General features: G+C 39.1%; 1 protein-coding gene across 1 annotated transcript in view; it reads right to left on the bottom strand.

The window, feature by feature from the left end:
* RAP2A (RAP2A, member of RAS oncogene family) overlaps positions 1-22,175 on the bottom strand; it is a 36,292-nt gene extending 14,117 nt beyond the window's left edge. Inside the window, exon 1 of the mRNA XM_082602227.1 lies at positions 21,563-22,175. Within this exon, the coding sequence (XP_082458353.1) occupies positions 21,563-21,876 (314 nt within the window). The 5' untranslated portion in view covers positions 21,877-22,175. The remainder of the gene's footprint in view (positions 1-21,562) is intronic.
* Between the last annotated feature and the right edge of the window lie 462 nt (positions 22,176-22,637).

The following is a 22,637-nucleotide window of genomic DNA, read 5'->3' as shown; positions in this document are numbered from 1 at the left end:
TTCATTATACACCAGGGAAATAAAAACTAAAATCAAAATGAGGTACCACTAAAATCTTATCAGATAAGCTAAAATTTTAAAAGACTGACTATATCAAATGTTGACCAGGATGTGGAACAACTGAAACTCTTATTGTGTGAAGAGTAAATCAGTACAACTACTTTGGAAAATCATTTGGCAGAACAGTTGACCCTTTAACAACCTGGGGGTTAATCTGCATATAGCTTATAGTTGGCCCTCCGTATCCATGGTTCCTCCACAACTAACTAGGGCTTCAACAAACCATGGACTGTGTGGCACTGCAGTAATTTAGTTTTGAAAAATATCTGCATATAAGTGAACCTGTACAGTTCAAATCCATGTTGTTCAAGGAACTGTATTTACTAATGCTGAGCCTATGCATTTATGACCCAATAATTCTACTCCAAGGTAGAATTCTACTACCAAGGGACAGTGTACATATATGCACCAAAAGACATGCACTAGAATGTTCACAGTAGTGTTACTCATGATAGCCCTGATCTGGAAACTACCCAAATACTTATCAACAGAATAAATAATGAAATCATACAAGAGGACTACATACAAGGGGACTACTGTACCTCAGTGAAGAATCAGCTACTGCTACAAGCAACATGGATGAATCTGACAAAGAGGATGTTGAATGATAAAGGCCAGAAGCTTAATAACAGACAAAACTAATCTGTGCTGGTCTTTGAGCATGGAAGTGACAGGGATGAAACATGAGGGAACCTGCTGTGTTGCTTGAAATGTTTGTCCCACATCTTCATCTGGGACTTGGCTGCCTGGAGTACACATCTATCTGTCTAATCTTAATTTATGTACTTCACTACATAAAAGTTATACATCACTAAAATAATAAATTGAAACAGAAAAAATCAGTAAATGAGATAATTATCTAAATGATTTCCTCATTGAAATAGGAATGGTGAAATAACCTTCAAGACAAACTGAGTGAGCATGCATGTTGTTTATGGGGTGCAAGTCACACAAAGTGCATGATAAAATCGATCAGTTAGTATATTATTCAGCTGAATACTGCTAATCCATTTTAAATTTCTGTCCACGTCCTATGCTGTTTATTTTATATTCAAAACTGGCTAAAGACTGAAAGCATAAGGAGTACTATACTAAAGTATATGTTTTTGGAAATAAAAATGATAATAACTCTGAACATTTTCTTCACCGTCACATCTATAAATTGCATCCATCTGACCACAATTCTTTTCAGGCATATCAAGATGCCACAGTATGCCAGAGAACTTCAAATATCCATGTTAGAAACAGAAAATATAATCATGACCACATTCAATCTGGCTTTTTATTTATTAGAAATGAAGATAATCTGCCCGAGTAATGTGTCATATGTGAGGAAGTGTTTGCAACTGGAAGCCTTAAACCTTGTTACTTAGAAACTAATCGCAAAAATATCTGAATAAACCAGTTGATTCCCCCCCCCTTTTTTTTTAAAAGCACAATATCCAAGATATCCAAAATAAGGCAGAGGAAAGCAGTTGTTGGTCCACATTTGATACTTCAACGTGTAGTTAAATTTCAATCTGCATTTTAATGTATATTCAGTCATCAAATAACCTGTCAACAAAGTATGCATCTTCTTACATAATTTAAATAGCAGGGAAAGTTCAAGTTTGGACACCTATTCGAAAAACACATAGCTTTCATCTGTCTAAGGAACAAAGGTCTTCAGACATAAAACATGCTTTTTATCTTTAGCGAGAGTCGAAATCTAAAAACCTCTACATTAAAAAATAGGTCCAACTATTGTACTTGAAAAGACTAAATTGAGTCAATTGCTCAGGAAAATGCAAGTTATTTGAACTGTTATCTAAATTTATATCAAATTATAGGATATATCTTCTCAGCATCCCCTCATTTCAAATTCTTGGCAAAAATGTTGATGAATGAAAATTCATATATATCTGATACACAGTTGAAGTTCAGTTACAAGTACTTCTTAAAAGTTACCTCCGACTGAAGAAGATTTAAAGATGTATCAAAGCTAGAAAGAGCTAAGACTTTTTGGAAACTTTTAAATTATGACCAGAAGAGTATTTTTCCTGGGGTATTTTCCTACTGTTGTAGTAAGATCTTAAAATATTTATTTCCAAATCACTAAATACAAACAGCACCAAACAAAACTAAAAACACAAAAACACACGGAATCTCTAGAAAATGCAGGTTATCAGACCAGCAGAATTAGCTTTTCTTCTCTCCAGCAATAAGCAGCTCAGGGGACGAGCATATCAATTATGCATGACAGGCTGTAACTGGTTGGTTCAACTGGCATAAGTTTGACTGGGGATGTCTATTAATAAGGTTTTTCTCACTGAAGCGGGAGAAGTAACAGGTGACAGATGGCAAAGGCAAAACAAAACAAATGCACAATGAAGAAAGGAGCTGGAAACTATCATTATTGGCAGAGATTATGGTGCCCAACAGCAGCCAATGGAGAATGATGAGTTACCGATATTTTGACAGGATTCAAGTCAACAGCGAATTAAAAGAAGTTAGAAACAGTTATAAGAAGTCACTGTGAGAGTGAGGGAGAAAGGGTGGTAAGCAAAAGTCTTCACTAGTCTCTAAAGTAATCAGGTTTGGGATGAGAGACCGTAACAATAGGTCTGGAACAGTAGTGATTACAGGGGACAGGCAGGGTGAGAATTATTGGATGTGAGAAAATGTCCCTTCATTTTCATTCCCGCTACAAAACCCCTTACATTTCCAAAACAAGTCATACCTGAGCTATGCAATAGTCTCCTAACTGGTCCCACCTCCAATTTCTCACCCCTCTATTCTATCCTATATGCCACTTCCTCAGTAGTTATCTTAAAGCCCTGCACACGGTTCTCTCCCCATCCCCCCAAACCACTACCTAAGAAAAATATGTGATGGCTCTACAACCACTTGATAAAGGCTATCTCTACGTTAACAGTCAAGGTCAAGCCCAATGTGGTCACTGGCTAAAATCATGACGGACTGCACCGCAAGGGGGAGAGAACTGGATTTAGTGGACCTAGAAACTCTGGCTGTGTGCCCTCACATATGTCATGTGACCTCTCTGAGCCTCCTGTTCCTTATCTGTGAAACAAACATCACTGATCCTTAGGTATTACGTTATGGAAGATGACGGTGATGACTATTAATAACAGCTAGCATCTGTAGAGGGCTTCAGAGGTGCCAGACACGGCACTAAGCAGTTTACATGAATTATCCATTGAAGTATTATGGATACTGTAGAATACTATTGTTACATGGTAACAAAAACTGTTACATAGTTACCTTATTTTCTATCTCCAGCTTCCATTCCCTGGCAGGATGGCCAAACCTAACTTTCTACAGACCATTAGTTCTTATGGGAACAATGTAAGAAAAACAGGATAGATACTATTGCCTCTGATATCAGAAGCTGACAATTTACCATCTTCTCTGAACAGAAGTATCTTTCTTTACTCTATTCATCTTCTTGCTCCAAGCACTGCTAAGTCAAGTTACTATTTATGAACCATGGCTCTCACGTCCTATAAAACAATGTGGGATAATAAAAAAGAAAACGGAAACCAAACAAAACTGAAGAGAATTAGGTGTTCTGAGATAAAGTCTTGCTTCTGCTTTAAAACAGCTGTGCCACCCTTAAAGTTAGATCTGGGACCTCAGGAAGGCAAGGGCCATGAATGTTTTTTTATGTAGCTGTATCTCCGGTGCTGGAATCAATTCTTGACGCTCAGAGCCATACAAAATAGCATGAGTCAACGAAGTGATTATCTTCAAATATGACAGTTTTTGTATGTAGCCCATAGTGAAAATGTCACAGAAACAATGCAAACATATCCATGGTCACTAGGCTAAAAAAGCATTTTGGATGTACACCATCTAGAATTGTTTATTTTTTATTCTTTATCATGCTTCCCATTAGGTGCCGAAATGCTTAAAGTGATTTGCAGTATAAGGGTTCTCCAGATATTCAGAAAGAAAATGGTCAAAATCCATAAGGTAATGAACTGAAGGGACCTTTATTCCTAATTCAACATTTACTGGATGCTTTCTCTGTGCCAGGTGCTGGATATCAAAACGGAAGCAGACGACCACCAAATACATACATGGAAGAAGCTTTCTTTAACATAAATTAGATGGTATATGTCAACTACTTTTAGAAAGAATATACACTGTGGGTAGAGTGAATGGGGATGGGCAGTACAGACTATTACAAGCAGTTCCAAAGTGTATATACATATATGCAGATTTTTCTGCTGAAACTAAACTTTAATATGTTATATTCTAATAAAATTAAATATCATCTTCAAAGTGCAGTTAATCACATGTGGGTGTGAATGGTAAAATGACATGGGACAGATACAGTGTGAAGGCAGTTGGTAGATGCCTGTGTCAATCTGCTACCTTTTTAAGAGCTAAAGTACATCCTTTCACTCGTCACTCATCCTCATTACACATTCTTTAAAGATCTTAACCGAGAAATCCGAAGGATCAATAGTACTCTTATCAAAATAATTTCTAAAATATCAACATGTTCGCCTAAAAATGTTTTATTGTTCCAGGTAACTATTACTGCACAAAAAACCAGCCCCAAACTAATGGCTTAGCATAACCATTGTGTTCGATTTCATGGTGGTGTGAGTCAGGAGCTTGGGCAGAGCTCAGGCGGCCGATTCTTCTGCTCCACCTGGCACTGGCTGGGCTCGCTCAGTGGTGTTCAGCTAGGGCTGGCCTGGGAGGAATCTCAAAGCTGGCTTCACCTCAGGTCTGGCCCGCTGGTGGCCACAGCTGGAAGGGTACCTCCGTCTCTCTCTCCACACAGTCTCAGGGCCTTTTCATGTGTTCTCCAGGAGAGTAGCTGGACTTCTCATATGGCAGCTCAGGGCTCCAAAAGACCACGGTGGAAGGTGCTTTGTCCTCTTAGAGACTAGGCCCAAAACTTGCTTAGCATCACTTCCACCATACTTTTTTTTTTTTTTTTTTGCGGTACGCGGGCCTCTCACTGTTGTGGCCTCTCCTGGTGCGGAGCACAGGCTCCGGACGCGCAGGCCCAGCGGCCATGACTCATGGGCCCAGCCGCTCCGTGGCATGTGGGATCTTCCCGGACCGGGGCACGAACCCGTGTCCCCTGCATCGGCAGGCGGACTCCCAACCACTGCGCCACCAGGGAAGCCCCCACCATACATTCTTGGTCAAAGTAGTTACAGGTCGGCCCAGATTCAAGGGGAGGGGAAACAGGTCCCACCTCTCTCTGGGAGTCATGTGAAACAATCCACAGCCATCTTTAGTCTAGCATGTTTAGTAAAAAAGATGTCACCTTTTTTAAAAAAAGTTTATTAATTAATTAATTTTTGGCTGCATTGGGTCTTCCTTGCGGTGCACAGGCTTTCTCTAGTTGCAGTGCGTGGGCTTGTCATTGTGGTGGCTTCTCTTGTTGCGGAGCACGGGCTCTAGGCACGCGAGCTTCAGTAGCTGTGGCGCACACGCTTAGTTGCTTCGAGGCATGTGGGATCTTCCTGGACCAGGGCTTGAACCCATGTCCCCTGCAATGGCAGGCAGATTCTTAACCAATGCGCCACCAGGGAAGTCCAAAAGATGTCATCTTTTAAACTGAATAAAATTTCCAGTTCACGAGGATCTGCTGCCCCAAATTCAGAAATGTAATACAGAAGGACGCTGGCCAAGTCAAAGAAAGAGACTGTTTATACAGACTGGATATCACAAAAATACAAGTAAAAATGGGATTGAAATTGACATAATTCTAAAAACAGGGAACTTAAGGTAAGCGCCTAGAGGGACCATATAATTTTTGCCAAGAGCCACTTTTGAGACGGAAAGGGGCGTTGTAAATAAATGTACCAAGGCAACAGGTGTAAACCTGAACTGTCCCAGGTAAAGAGACATACGGCCACCTTTGGAGAAGAGGGAACAGATCAAAGCAGTGGTACTTATCCAAAGGAAATATTTATGGGATTGTTAGAAGCTAGTCAGTACGATCTAGAAAAGCTTCAGTACTTATGATTTTAACAGGATGTGCTGATGAGAGCAACAGAACAAATCTTCTTCTCCCAAATAGTCCCTTCCTCCATAAATGTCCAAGTATTTCTTTCAGTAAAACCAGATGATGTGCTCAGGGTAGCCTGAGGAATGAACAGTGTCATCAAGAGTGGACTTTTCAAACGGCTGTACCTCTGGGAGGCCTCCAACCACCCAACACTCTGTTTATATCCTTCCTCCCTGAAGGGGGCAGTATGCCGACACTGGTTGATGGCCATTTGAGAGCAAGAACAAGTAGAGTTCATGCAAACATTAAGCTCTTTAATGCAAGACCACTGAAAAGAGTTTCATGCCATCAGTATTATGCATAAACTGATTAATCATTGAAAAGTTATTTTCTCATCTCCAGCTCTTCTAAAATAAACTTAAAAATTGTCTGAACTGTCTAGTTAGTGTTCATGTATGTACGCACTTGTCTTACCACGAGCACCCAGCTCCTCACTATGCCCACATGACTATGACTGATGGACAAAGTCTGTTTGGAGTGTTGGTTCACGAAGCAGAAAACAGTCCAAGTGTATGTGGGTCATCTGGGTGGGTGAGTGGAGGATTATATTTTGGGTAGCATAGTTTTTTTTTTTTAAATTAATTAATTCATTCATTTTTGGCTGCGTTGGGTCTTTGTTGCTTGCACAGGCTTTCTCTAGTTGCGGTGAGCGGGGGCTACCCTTCGTTGTGGTGCGCGGGCTTAGTTGCTCCGCGGCTTGTGGGATCCTCCCGGACCAGGGCTCGAACCTGTGTCCCCTGCATTGGCAGGTGGATTCTTAACCACTGCACCACTAGGGAAGTCCTGGATAGTATAGTTTTATATGTACCATATTTGGATATTTCAGCTTCACTAAATGCAAAGACAAAAAAATTGATATTAAGATAAAGCTTATTCTTTGTTTCTTAATCTATATTAAACTATCCCTGATAACGAACTTTTATCTTTAGATAATCTCCCAGCTATCTTCCCTTCGTACTAGCTAATCTATGCTGTTTTCTCTCAATTATCCATAAATCAGTTTATTTTTTTAATGCTTTCTAAGATAACAATTCTGCTCAAACCATTCAACAACCAAATACAAAGTAAGATTTCATTTCCAGGGAGGATCAAAATGTACTAAATATAACAAAGCAAATATATAATTGTTGGCATTAGTCTTACAGACAAATTTTGACCTTCTATAATGAGTTAGAATGCATCAAAAAACCTTTAGAAAAGGTGAGAGAAACAAGTGAGGGGGATTAAGAAGCACAAACTTCCAGTTACAAAATAAATGATTCAGAGGTATGAAATATACAGTATACATTTGTACAGGGGAATATAGGCAATAATAATGCAATATCTTTGTATGATGACAGATGGTAACTAGACTTATCATGGTGATCATTCTGTAACGTATTGGGTTGGCCAAAAGGTTCGTTCAGATTTTTCCGTAAGGTGGGTCCAGTAGCACTTAGTTGTCTTTAATTTCATTCGAAACAACTCTGTTAGACTGTATGTGACAGCTATCGTATCAGCGTGCATTTTAAAAAAGACATCAAAATTGGTGAATTTTTGTGTAGCCATTTCAACGTTGAAGATGGAGGAAAAAGAGCAACATTTCGGCATATTATGCTTTATTATTTCAAGAAAAAACGCAACCAAAACGCAAAAAAAGATTTGTGCAGTATATGGAGAAGGTGCTGTGACTGATCAAACGTGTCAAAAGTGGTTTGCGAAGTTTCGTGCTGGAGATTTCTCGATGGATGATGCTCCACGGTTGGGTAGACTAGCTGAAGTTGACAGTGATCAAACTGAGACATTAATTGAGAACAATCAGGATATTTTGAGTATGTCGGCAGGAGATAGCTGACATACTCAAAATATCCAAATCAAGCACTGAAAATCATTTGCACCAGCTTGGTTATGTTCATCGCTTTTATGTTTGGTTTCCACAGAAGTGAAAAAAACCTTCTTGACCACATTTTCACATGCGATTCTCTACTTAAATGTAATGAAAACGTTGTTTTTAAAACAAATTGTGACGGGCGATGAAAAGTGGATAGTGTACAGTAACGTGGAATGGAAGAGATCGTGGGGCAAGCGAAATGCACCACCACCAACCACACCAAAGGCCAGTCTTCATCCAAAGAAGGTGATGTTGTGTATACGGTGGGATTGGAAGGGAGGCCTCTATTATGAGCTCCTTCTGGAAAACCAAATGACTAATTCCAAGAAGTACTGCTCCCAATTAGACCAACCGAAAGCAGCACTCGACGAAAAGCATCCAGAATTAGTCAACAGAAAACGCATAATCTTCCATCAGGATAACACAAAACCGCACGTTTCTTTGATGACCGGGCAAAAACTGTTACAGCTTGGCTGGGAAGTTCTGATTCATCCACCATACTCACCAGACATTGCACCTTCAGATTTCCATTTATTTTGGTCTTTACAAAATTCTCTTAATGGAAAAAATTTCAATTCCCTGTAAGACTGTAAAAGGCACCTGGAACAGTTCTTTGCTTGAAAAGATAAAAAGTTTTGGGAAGATGGAATTATGTAGTTGCCTGAGAAATGGCAGAAGGTAGTGGCACAAAAGGGTGAATACGTTGTTCAATAAAGTTCATGGTGAAAATGAAAAATGTGTCTTTTATTTTTACTTAAAAACTGAAGGCACTTTTTGGCCAACCCAATACAGAAATACCAAATCACTATGTTGTGCACCAGGAACACACATAGTGTCGTAGGCCAATTATGCTTCAAAAACAAAGTAACTCATAGCAAAACAGAACGATTTGTGGCTACCAAAGGCAGGGGTGTCTGGGGGTTGGGGGAGAAATTGGATGAAGGTAGTCAAAATGTACAAACTTCCAGTTATAAGTACATGATAAATACAATGGACACTGCTGTATGTTAAACATGAAAGTTAAGAGAGTAAATCCTAAGAGTCCTATTGCAAGGAAAAAAATTTTTTTCCTATTCTTTAATGTTCTATCTGTATGAGATGATGGATGGTCAGTAAACTTCCTGTGGTCATCATTTCATGATGCATGTAAGTCAAATCATTATGCTGTATACCTTAAACTTATGTAGTGCTGTATGTGAATTATCTCCATAAAATAGGAAGAGAAAAAAAAAGTTGTGCCAAAAAAAAAAAAATTCCTTAAAAAAAGTGGCCTAGCAAAAGCAATGTTTTTGGTGGAATAATACTTTAAAACTTAGAAATCAAATTGTTTCAAAAAATGTATTCTGTCTCTCTCTCCATATATAATAAACTCAACACTGTCAAATATATATTCATTTGTAGTACATTTTGGCATGCCAGATGGACAAAGATAGTATCTTGTACTTATTCTGCATAATGCTCAGGGCAGTGTTATGCAAATAACGTGGTTTAAACCATAGTATTTGATGTTGACAGTGAAGACTTTTACACAAAGACAAAACTTGTAGAATCAATTTATTAAAAAGCTCTGTCAACACATTTCCCTCCATTGCCCCCCTATATACATATATACACATATATATGTAATTAGCCATAAACACTATTAAAATTTTCTTCACCCCATGTATAGTTTTGGTATTCATAAAAGGTCTATTATCATTATAAACTTTTTAAAAAAGAAAAGTGTTACTTAACAAATACTTATTATATGCCTGATCACTTTCTATATTTTTTATATTTTAAATACATGTGCTAGAAAAAAATCACAATTGTGAGTCACAAAATCATATTGTCACCATTTACAGGCAAGAGAGTCTCCTGTGGAAGGCAAAGACACAAAGTGCTCAGGGTCTATGCTGTAAGTTCTGTAATACACACACTGTACGAGCACTTCAGACACGGGCAAGAAAGCAATGGAAAAATGGAAATGCAATACTAGATTAGCTAATATATAATTTTTCTAGATATGGGAAGGCAAGTGAGTCTAATGCCTAAGAAATCATGTGGCAGTATACTGATTTACAAAGTCAGAAAATGCTTGGGTCTCATTTCTATTTCTGTGATTTTTGGTGAAACTTTATTGTTAATATTTTAGAGTTACTATGTAAAGAAACTTTACATTCATTACCTCACTAGTTATTATATTATACCCATATTCCAGACGAGGAAGGTGAGATGCAGAGAATGCTAACTTGCTCCTAAATCATATGACTAGTAAGTACTGAAGCTCAGCTTTAACCAGATTAACAATTAATGGTCTTCATAGATAAGATCAGTATGCCCAATAAAATTAAATACTGACTGAGAGCAATTATAATATATACAGTATTTGTTATGTTCATTGTAAACCTAAGGATGCATGTACTTAGAATTAAGAACAAAACAAAATTTTCCATCCAAAGCCAGAGAAAAACCCTCTAAGATTTCATTTGCAGAAGATGTAAAGACATCTGGTAAGATGAAAACATTAAGATGTACTGAATTATCAATATGGTGTAGGACTTCCACATTCGAATTACTAATTTTTAAGGGCTGCTCCTAGAAAAGCATGAAAAACAACACTCCTAAATGTTTTAAGTAAAGGTTTATAATGTTTCTCTGGGGTAATTTTACTAAGTAATTTTAAGATAGCTGTAATTATGGTCGTCTTCATCTATTTTTACTGTCTTAAAGGCAGAGCTGAATCAACATCATCCTAGACAGATGCAGCAAACCTCTCATAAAGATCAGTCTCCCAAGTCCCCACAGCAACCTGCTGTAGTAATGAACACATTCTGGTTGGGATCCTACTGCAACATCCTTTCTCTGTTCTAAATTTCACAAGGCAGGAGCTATCCTGCCTTACCAGAACAAACAAAATCACAAGAGAAATATGTCCTCATATTTGTAATATGCCCAACAAACAGTAATAAATGCTTCCTCAAAAGATACAGTTTATGTATCTCTTTGTTCCTTGACTAAATGTTATCTTTCTCTGTGACAGAGGTAACATTTACTAACTCATGTTGGGAAATTCATTTCACTTTCTGATCATTTACATAGCATTGTTGGAAAATGGAAAAGCAGGAAGAGAAGATAGAAGTTGTTTCAAAATATGAAAGAGGTAGTTCCATTTATTTTTCTTAGAGTAAAATGTTCCAGGACAGCAGTTTTCAGATTGTGTGTGATGAGATCAATTTAGTGGATCAAGAGGAACACTTAAAAACAATGAAATAAAACAGAAAAGAATAAAACAGAAAATATAATACCAGCAACAGACCAAGTGTAACTGTTGTTTCACGAAATTTTGGTTTCAGTTATATGTATTTATGCCTGTATGTACAATGCAAAATGTATTCCTGAGAGCCATGATTCAGAAAATGTAAAAGCCACTGCTAAGTGAATACAAAGAAGTAGAGTTATTGTTTTTAATATTTTGTTTTTTGACAGATAATAACAATTTAAAAAAATGATAAGACAGGGTTTCCCTGGTGGCTCAGTGGTTGAGAGTCCGCCTGCTGATGCAGGGGACACGGGTTCGTGCCCTGGGCCAGGAAGATCCCACATGCCGCGGAGTGGCTAGGCCCGTGAGCCATGGCCGCTGAGCCTGTGTGTCCGGAGCCTGTGCTCCACAACGGGAGAGGCCACAACAGTGAGAGGCCCGCGTACCGCAAAAAAAAAAAAAAAAAAAAAAAAAAAGATAAGACATTGATGAAAGAAACTGAAGAAGACACAAATTAATCTAAGGCTCTTCTGTACTCATGGGCTAGAAGAATATTGTTAAAATGTCCATACTACCCATAGCAATCTACAGATTCAATGCAATCCCCATCAAAATTCCAATGGCATTTTTCACATAAATATAACAAATAATCCTAATATTGTAAGGGATCACAAAAAACCTCAAATAGCCAAAGGAATCTTAAGAAAGAAGAACCAAGCTGGAGGCATCACACTTCCTGATTTCAAGCTATATTACAAATCTATACCAATCAAAACAGTATGGTATTAACATAAAAACAGACACATAGATCCATGGAACAGACTAGAGAACCCAGAAATAAGCCCATACATATATAGTCAACTAATTTACAACAAAGGAGCCAAGCATATGCCAATGGGGAAAGGATAGTTTCTTCAGTAACTGGTGCTGGGAAAACTGAACAGCCATATGTAGAAGAATGGAACTGGAATATTACCTTATACCACACACAAAAATCAACTCAAAAATGGATCTAAAGCTTTGAACATAAGACCTGAAACCATAAAACTCCTAGAAGAAAACATAGGGAGTAAGCTCCTTGACACTGGTCTTGGTAATAATTTTTTGGATTTGACACAAAGAGCAAAGGCAACAAGAGCAAATAAAAACAAACGGGACTACACCAAACTAAAAAGCTCCTGTACAACAAAGGAAACCATCAACCAAATGAAAAGGCAATCTACAGAATGGAAGAAAATATTTGCAAATCATATATCTTATAAGGGATTAATACCTGAAATATAAAAAGGACTCATACAACTCAATAGAAAAAAATCCAATTAAAAAATGGGCAGAGGATCTGAACAGACATTTTTCTAAAGGAGACATACAGGTGGCCAAGAAGTACATGAAAAGGTGCTCAACACTGATAATCAGGGAAATGCATTATCAAAGTCACAATGAGATATCACCTGTTAGAATGACTATCACCAAAAAGACAAAAAATAAACAAGTGTTGGTGAGAATGTGGAGAAAAGAAAACCCCTGTGCACAGTGGGTAGGCATGTAAATTGGTGCAGCCACCATGGAAAACAGTATGGAGGTTCCTCAAAATATTAAAAATAGAACATCTAGCAATGTCACTTCTGTATTTACCCAAAGAAAACAAAATCACTATCTCGAAGAGATATCTGCACCCTCAAGTTCACTGCGGCATTATTTGCAATAGTCAGGACATGGAAACAACCTAAGTGTCCGCTGATGGATGAACTGATAAAGAAAATGTTATATACATATATAGATCAGAATATTATTAAATCATAAAAAAGAAGGAAATCCTGTCATTTGAGACAATTTGGATGGACCTTAAGGGCATTATGCTAAGTGAAATAAGTCAGACAGAAAAAACACAAATAACGGTATAATTCCACTTATATACAGAATCTTAAAACAAACAAACCACAAAACTGAACTCACAGATACAGAGAACAGATGGGGTGGGGGGTGAAATGGGTGAAGGCAGTAAAAAGGTACAAACTGCCAGTTATAAGATAAATGATAAGTAAGTCCTGGGGCTGGTGTACAGCACGGCGCCTACAGGTAACAATATGTTATTGGATGCCTGAAACCTGCCAAGGTAGTAAATCATAAACGCTGACATCACATACACACACACACACACACACACACACAATTGTAACTGTGTGTGGTGACAGATGTTAAATAGACTTACTGTGGTGACCATTTTGCAATATATGCATATATCAAATCATTATGTTTTATGGGAAATAACTCCTAAATGTTTAAAGTAAAGGTTTACAATGTTTGTCTTGCATAATTTTACTGAGTGAAAAAACCGTAAAACTATTACAATGTTATATGTCAATTGTATCTCAATAAAAATGAACTTTAAAAACCCGCAAAATAATTAATTACCACATTTCTCCATAAAATATCAATTTGGTTTGTTTTCAAAACAAAAAAACAAAAGAAAACCAACAATCTATCCAATTCCACCAGTGAATATATTTCAGCAGTTTGATTAAAAAGAATGTATAATTTACAAGTATACTTTATTCACATGCTGTAATCTATTTTAAATAGCTTATTCAGATAGAGCTTTTAGCAATGTGTGATAAGTACATTTCCAACATTAAGTAATAAAATGCATCAAACTCCAAAGAATTCCAATGCTGCTTTATTATTGGATTTCCCAAACCATGCCTTCGATATAATATGCTGCTGACATTTGATTCGGATACCCAATAACCTTATTCTGACTCACATGCTGGAAAAAAAATCTTATTTCATAGCAGTGACCTTTCTTTAATTTAAACTGAAATTTATTAAAAATCAGGCTAATGTGATGTGTTTTTTAGTAGAATTTTCCTACAAGAATAAAAGATGAATAGTTGAAATACTAGGTCCGACATTTCCAAAGAGGTTCCAATCTTGTAGAAGTACATAAACAGTATTTAGTATATACCATGTCAAAATCTTAGCAACTAGAAATATGCTCTTTTAATATATTTTGATAAACTTAAACTTTATCAATATACTTATATTTTACTTATATACTTTACTGAAATGCAAATGTCTAAAATCACAGATTGCGTATGGTGTACATAGTTTTATGTAAAGATCACTGCTTAGAAATGTGTAAATATATAATCTATGCATTTTAATGTGCCATATATAATTTCTGAAAAGATGGCGTACAGAATCAAATCACTCAAGTGTACTGTTACTGGAAAATTTTAACAAATAAAAAGATTCCAACTTTGTTGGCTCTTCCTGTTGGTTGTGTCATCCAGAGATATTTTATTAGTTCCTCCTTCTTAGTGTTTATCTGTTAATTATCTGACTTTTTCCTAAAGGAGAGTTAGAAAGTCAATGTCATCCACCTGCCTGGGGCCTAAATACTTCTCATTCAGTGGCCAGTCAAATCACCTTTCAAATCATCCATCTGTTCCATTTGTCTGAGGATTTATCAATATTCAGGGATAGCTGATATCTTTTGTCTGTGTGCAGTGGAATTGTTGGCTGGCTATTTAAATCCTTTCTGCCCCTCCACCTTTTTTAAAAAAAACAACATTGTAATGATTCCCCTGATTAGAGATTTTATTGATACAATTATCACAAACCCCTAAATAGATAAGATTTGCAGGTCACAGGCTGCTGATTCTTTAAGGTTCATACTCAACTACTTTTCCCCTTATTGTGCCAATGAGACAGAAGTGTTCTCAGAACGTAGGGTTGGTGGGAGATCATCTGCTTCATCTACAAAGTGAACTTAAAAAATTCTAATCCTGGGATGGTAAAAAGGAAATGGCTCTACTGTAATATTCTAATTTTACAATGCAGCAAAACCAAGTTTCCTTTTCAGGAAAAAACTCTGGGCTATAAAAAGTGACTCACAGCTATTAGGCTCTGTACCTTGGAGGAGCTTTCAATTACAATTATGGTCTCTGGAGGTATCAAACTGGGAAGGAGGTGTTTGGGGAAGAAGGAATTGGTGGCAGACTCCAGAAATCACTCATTGGGACAAACATCATTGGATGTATTTCCTGGTTTCAGCTCCACAGTGCCAATCTGTTGTGGGTCATGATCTATGTGTTAGCAATTGGCAATCTACCTCTACCTTAGATTGGGCTTTTAGGGCAACTTACTGTGAGGAGAAAATGTGCAAACGATCAGCTGGGTCTCTTAAAAGTGATCACTTAAATGATACAGAAATATGAAATAATAATAGTAAAAAAAACCCCAGTAACTTATTCACTTTGGGTAGTACAAATAACCACCCTTTCCCCATTTTTCTTCTCAGTCTTAAAATGCACCATGCCACATAAAAATAAGTAATGAAATGGCTATCCTGAAATGAAAAGGCCATCTAGTGCAGTATTTATGAACCTTGAGGGAAAAGGAATGCCCGATCAGAAAGGACCCAAAGGTAGGCTAATGAGGTAGATATGGTGCAGGTTCTGGGAAGCCAAAATATTTATTGTTGTATAACTCTTAAAATGTCCAATAAAGGACTATTCAAGAGTCTGTTGTCTGTTAAAGGACACTGGCTCCTAAAGCCTGGATAATGAAGGTGCTTTTAAATGATTAAGGTATTAAAGTTTTCAATGCTTTACCTGATGTAGAACTTCTTCATAGATAATTAGTAAGTCAAAAGTGTTTAAGAGTATTTTAGAAGTAGTTTTGTAAATAGTTTTTTCTGCTGTTGTTGCTTGTTTGCCTTTTATTGCTCTGTGATTAATAATAAAAGGGGGCTTTGAAAACTCTCCTCTAGGTTCCTTACAAATGTCAAGTTCTGTCCTTGGCCATATTCATTTCTAATTTCTATTCCTGGCCATTCACTTCTACCTCTCTACACACTACCCAGCAGGGTTCATCTGCTCTCCAAATGTGAATTATACAGATGATTTCGAGCCTTTACACTCATACATAAACTGAACTTTCAGGCTTTAGTCCAGTATTCTAATTGCTTATTAGGTGCATCTATCTGGATGATTACAATCTCCACAGCCAAAACAATCTCCCCCAGCTATTCCTCTCTAATCCTATTCGCTCATGTTCAAAATGTCAAGGTTACTTTTGACCTTTCCCTCTTCTTCTTCCACTAAGTTTGATTAATGGATTCTTTACAACATTATCTGCATCCATTCTTTCCATGCCAATTCAGAATCTTTATACTTCATGTAGAAATGAGATTATGACAACACAACTCTTTCTTCTGACTCTGGTCTATTACCACTAAGCCATCTATCATAGCACCACCATATTACTATTTTTATAACAATTCTGATCATGGCCCTTGACTGCAAGAGCAAGTCCAAAGTCTTTAACCTTCTGTAATTTAGCTTTATGTATTTTACCTCTTCTCACACTTCTATATAAATTCCTGGTTTGGCCAACCTGGTCTATTTAACAGCCAATGAACCCATCCTATGCATTTCCCATGCCATGTCCTCCGTCTGGAAGACACCATGCTTCTGATTCTTAAAGTCTGTTATTAAACTTCACCTCTTCCCTGGTCGCCCCTAGTAGATAGAAGTACTCTCACAGAACGTTAGAGTGGAAGGGAGGTCGGCTACTCCAGCTGCAAAATGGGCTTTAAAGAGTCACCTCCTCCATCTATAAAATTCAAATGCTTGGGGAAACTGAGGCCACTAAAATAATTTTCTCTTTGAACACTAACTTTTTTCAACACATTTTTCTTGATTGATTCCTATGTGCCAGGAGCCATTCTAGCCACATGGGATTACAGTTGAATAAGAAAGACAGACTGTACTTAAACTCTGATGAGCACTACCAGAAGAGGGGAAGCACAGGGTGCCACTGATGTCTGAAACATGAGTGGCTGAGGGAAGGGGTGAGGCATGAGGTTAATACAGTGTGGGAAGACAAGATGGAATAAAGTCAGTCTGGGAAGATGAGGAAGGCTTCCCTGAGGAGGAAATCTTCTAAGCAGGGGCCAAAAAGTAGGAATTAACTCTGCAAAAGGTGGGTGATTTCTGCATGTAGAAGGAAAGCCCAGAGATAGGCACTTTCATGGAACTAAAAGAAGGTCTGGGTGCTGGAATCCAAGGGGCGAGGAAGGTTGCCAGAGGTGAAGGTGGAAAGGCAGGGAGGGATAAGAGCATTGCTGGGCCTGGGAAGGTCATGGTGAAGATTTCTGGGTTTTATCCTAAGAACAGGCATTGGGTTGCATGTTCCAAGGTACTTCAGGTCAGGACCATGGCTTACCCTGGGAGGAATGGGAGAAGCAACTATGAAATTAGAAAGAACTTGCGTTTTATTTCAATTGAAACATTTTCTGTATCCTTGTCACTCTTCCCTATGTGTCTGATCTCATCCAAAGTCAATTTAAAAAAAGAAAGCATGTGAATTTATAAAAACCACCATTTTAGCTAGCTGGCTTGGCTTGGACAGGAGCTTGTGTATGTACAGGTATCCTGTGCTTTTCAAAAGTTGCTTCGTGACACTTCACTTTTAGGAAGGACCTACGTTAGTACCTGTTTTTGATAACCAAAAGAAATCAGAAGATGATTTTTGCTTTTATGAAAAAAGGCAAAAAGTGAAAATAGCATCCAGCATTTGGTTTGTTGTGAGCAGTTGAGAGGTAGCACGTACCCCATCAGGGAGAAAGGCACCTCCAAGTTCCTTCCCCAGGAGCCACACTCAGCACCTCAGCATCAAGCTGCCATAGCTTTGAATTGTGTCTGTGAGCATCTGCGCTTTATCTAGATTTTTTTTTTTTTTTTTTGAGCATCTGTAAGCAAGATGCGTCCTAAGGTAATTGCTTCTTCACTTTATGCCATTTTGGCTTAGGAAAGGTTCACAGGAACTCTCTACATTCAGATTGGAGGGGGGAACCTGTATATGGATGTCCGTGAACCTACAGACACTTAAGGGAGTAGGGACCTGTTTTATACTTTTTATAAGCAAAACATTCCATACAAGAACAATCCAGGGAAAAGCTCCATTTCACTGTCAGCCGTGCATTGGTGCTACAGTTAAAGTTAAATGTTCATTCTCTTGCCCTTTCCCATAAGATCTTTAATAAGAGAAAATATTTTAAGAGAATACCAACAAAATTTTTCCAAGGATTGTTTTAGTCACCACTGCTTTTTTAGTATCATCTTGTCTATACTAGGTAATGACTTTCAAAATGCAATCAAATTTATTTCCTCTCAAATTACATTTATATCAAGGATAAAACTTTAAGCAGACAGGGTGACAAAGTTAAAGAACAGCTGGGATTTTGAAGCAATTTTTGTGTTCAAGGTATTGTGTTGGACACTTTAAAATATATTATCTCATTTTATCCTAACAAAGACGCTTGAGAAGTGCATGCTATACTCTAATTCACAGACAAGGAAGATGGAGCTCAGAGAAGCAAGCATTTCCCCAAATAAATACACCTTAGACCTACACTGTCCAATATGGTAGCCTGGAGCCACATGTGGCTGTTGAGCAACTGAAATACAGCTAGTCTGAACTGAGATGTGCAGTAAGTGTAAACTGAACACCAGATTTTGAAAATTTAGTATGGGAAAGAAAACTATTAAAGTATCTCAATTTTTGAATACTGATTACACATTGAAATGACAATATTTTAGATAGAGTAGGTTAAATAAAATACAATATTAAAATTAATTTTACCTGCTTCACACTTTTTAAAAAAAATCAGCTAGTAGACATTTCAAAATTACACACATGGCCCACAACTATATTTGAATTGAAGAGCGCAACCCTAGACCTGGATTGCTGAATTTGCCAATAAACATCAAGGTCAAAGCCAGAGTGGTATAGAAGAAAAGAAGAATACGTGGATTCATGCAGATCTTGGTTTAAATCTCTTCTCCACCAATGACTAGTTTTGGGTGAAATATCAACCCTCTCTGCACTTCCCTTATGTCGTCTGCATTATGGTGATATTAAATATCCCCAAACAACTCTTGTATATAATATGCAAAGCAGTAACTGGCAGAGGGGAGGGAACAACTACGAATACCTCCTACAGCAACTGATTAATTTAAAAACTGATTCCCAAAAAGAGAAGAAAATTCACTTATTTGAAAATCACATTTTATTCTCTTTAAGTGGGAAAAGTTAAAGAACCAACACATTGAATGCCTGCTTTAGCATAATATGTGCATAACATACACTATATTGTAAAATACATAGTATACACAGATTCCTTCTTTCTTTCAACGTTGTTTATAATATGCTATAGGCCGGGAGGCCAGATGATGAGATTAGGGTGAAGTAAAAAATATCAGGACACAGAATGGCCCAAGTGGTTCTTAAGGACACAATGGATGAATTCTAGTGAAAGAGTTTATAAACTACACTTCAGCTGGTCTTTTCAACTTTCACATCAGGAACTGAGACTAGTGAGTAAGTGACATCTGGGCAAATAGAATTTTACTCTTTTTTTCCCTCCTGGGTCACAGTGCAAACAAATAAATTGTTCCAATACACTACGTTTAGACTAACTCATTATTAGTAATCTCTACTAAATCATAAGAAACTACAAAATCATATGCACTACACTATCCAATGACATTTTACCATATTCTGTCCCCTAGGCTTGTGTCAAGAAGTTCGCCCTGGGCATGTGACTTTTATCAATGCACGTATTATCTGTATATGTTTAAATATAAAGGGTGGAGGAGTTGGGGCAGTTACTTTATTATTTGATGTATGTATATCGCCTAAGATTGACATGTGACAGTGTGTTAGATTGCCCTGTTTTGTATGTTTTTTTTTTAAGTAGTATGAAGGGGGAATTAAAGATTTGAGTCACTTGAATGTAGCCTCTTAAATATCAGATACTTAGTAAATTTAACACCAAAATTGTTCCTATGTTAACCATAACAATTAACTGTCAAGAAAATGAGACTGAAGAAGTAAGAAGCTATCAGATTCACAGATCTCAGAACACCATGAGAGGCTATAAAAATATTCACTTTATTCTAGTTTGAAATTTAATGGAAGAAGTAACATACCAAATTTTAGGTTAGCTATTAAAGTGCATATTCAGTGAATTAAGTGGGGAGAGCTGCAGGAGAGGGCCTCCCCTTTGATCTCATATGTGGCATTAAAAATGTGCTTCTTCTAATGAATTTTTGAGCAACCCCTGAGTATATGTGCCTTAGTATTTGCTCTTTCAAAGTGAGTAGACTCAAACTGACTAAAAATGAGACTACGTCTACAGTACACTTACAACTAGTTTTCAGCAAATGTCTGCAAATTTAGGGTTATAGGTAGAATTGGGTAAGAAAAACAAAATTACACTAAATCAAAATTATTAGCAATTATTAACTAATAATAAGAATGAGACAAAGCAGTAACACGTAAACAGTAATTAGAAAAATTTGCTAAAACTCTGAACTGAGATATTACACTTCTGATTATTGAAATTATAGGAAAAAATATACTCAATCAACTTAAAACAAATATCATAAGCCATTTATGCTACCAGCCATATTTCCAAAATGCACACTTTAGAAAAAAAGAGTTCATATCAGGAAAGAGCTTATTTGCATTAACTTTAAATTAGCTAATATCTGAGTCACACCTTTGAAGAAACTTGCATTATTTCCAGGAATGCCTTTTTCCCTCCCTTTTCATTCTTTCTTTTTTTGTTTTTGAGGGGAATAAGGCAGCTGGACTAAAAAGAAAAAAAAAAGTTAAGTCGCATTTTTTAATGTGAATGGTATACTTGTACTTCTATATACTAACTCAAGCCCACTGAGCCATGTCTTCAAATAATTTGATAATCTGTCTTTAAAGTTTCATCTTAATTGGAGAGTTCATTTTTGTAAAACGCCTTGGCACCATTCAATCTTTTATGAAATGAGAAAGGTCTCTTTCCTTTGGACTTGACATTTTTAACCACGTACGTGTGAGCAATTTTTGCTGTCAAATACTGCAAAGGTAGGTTTTCTGTTGTTGTTCAATCTGAAAATGTCTCCACTATACTTGCACAGCTGCCCTCTTCCCAGCAGAAACCTACCCGCCCCTCTCCAACCCCCCTGCAAGTTTTAAACTTTGTTTCCTTTGGGGTTCTGCACAAGCGCTACTAGTAATATCCAAGAGACAAAGAGCTGTGCTGTGGGTTCACGGGATGCCAAATTTGAGTTGTGAAACAAAGCACTCAAATTTGAGATTCAAGATGAGGAGGAGGAGGATGCTGGTAAAAAAAAAAAAAATCATAAAGCGTAAGATCGCAGAGCCATCTCCCTAGACACCTCCTCCTGCCCACGGCCACCTTAGAGCGCGCGAGAGGGAGTTCTGGCCCCGGGACAGGGGCTGCCGGCCGCACCGCGAAGCCCCCTGCCCGCGCCCCCGGCCCTCTCACCGCTTCACTCGGATGATCTGGTCCCGCATGGGCTTGATGTCCTGGAAGCTCTGCTGGTTGACGAGGCTGTAGACGAGGATGAAGCCCTGGCCGTTCTTGATGTACAGGTCCCGCATGGACGCGAACTGCTCGGTGCCCGCCGTGTCCAGGATCTCCAGCACCGACGGCGACGAGTCCACCTCGATCTCCTTGCGGTAGAAGTCCTCGATGGTGGGGTCGTATTTCTCGATGAAGGTGCCGGTCACGAACTGCACGGTCAGGGCGGATTTGCCGACCCCGCCCGAGCCCAGCACCACCACTTTGTACTCGCGCATCGTCCCTCCGCGGCCGCCGCCGCCGCCGCTGCCCGCGACATAGACCTACGCCCGCCGCGCTGCGCGCCCGGACCCTGCGCCGGCGGCCGGCCCCGCCGCCTCCCGCGGCCGCCCCCACCTCACGGCCGCCGCGGCCCCCCGGGCGCCGGCGGAGGGAGCAGCAGCCCTGGGCATGGGCCGAGCCGGGCGGCAATGCGGCACCGCGGGCGCCGGCAGGCACTGAGGGCGAGCAGGGAGTGTGAGCCAAGGAGCCGACGGAGCCGCCCGAACCGCGGGCCCGCAGTGCCGGCGGCCCCGCCCCTCGCGCCTCCACGCCCAGCTCCCCGCCCGCCGCCGCCGCCTCTCTTCCCGGCGCCGAAGCGCGCGCCCGAGCCCGAGCCGCAGCGCTGCTGGGGGCGGGGCCCGGCGGCCCGGGGCGGAGCCCGGCGGCGCAGCCCCGCCCCTGCTCCCTCCGTCGCCTAGGCGACCGGCCGCGCGCGCGCTCCCAGGAAGCTCGGCGCGGCGCGGAAGCCTCGGCCCGCGTTTAGATAAACAGCCACCTGGGTTACCCAACAACACCTCATCTCGTCTGCCCCGTTGAACCCCGGGGCCTGCGTACTGAGCATGCGCAGTTCTTCCTCCTGCGACGGGAGCCGCTTCTACCTGAGAACGGCACGTTCAGAATTTGGCGGAGACAAGATGTTGGAGGGGCCAGAGCAATCTCCGGGCTTTAACATGAGGCGGGGAGAAGAAGATACTGGCAAGGTCCAGAAGGAGGCCTT

Source organism: Mesoplodon mirus (assembly GCF_964341445.2).
Source record: "Mesoplodon mirus genome assembly, chromosome: 17".
Taxonomy (NCBI): domain Eukaryota; kingdom Metazoa; phylum Chordata; class Mammalia; order Artiodactyla; family Ziphiidae; genus Mesoplodon; species Mesoplodon mirus.
This window is presented reverse-complemented; position numbering and strand designations above follow the sequence as displayed.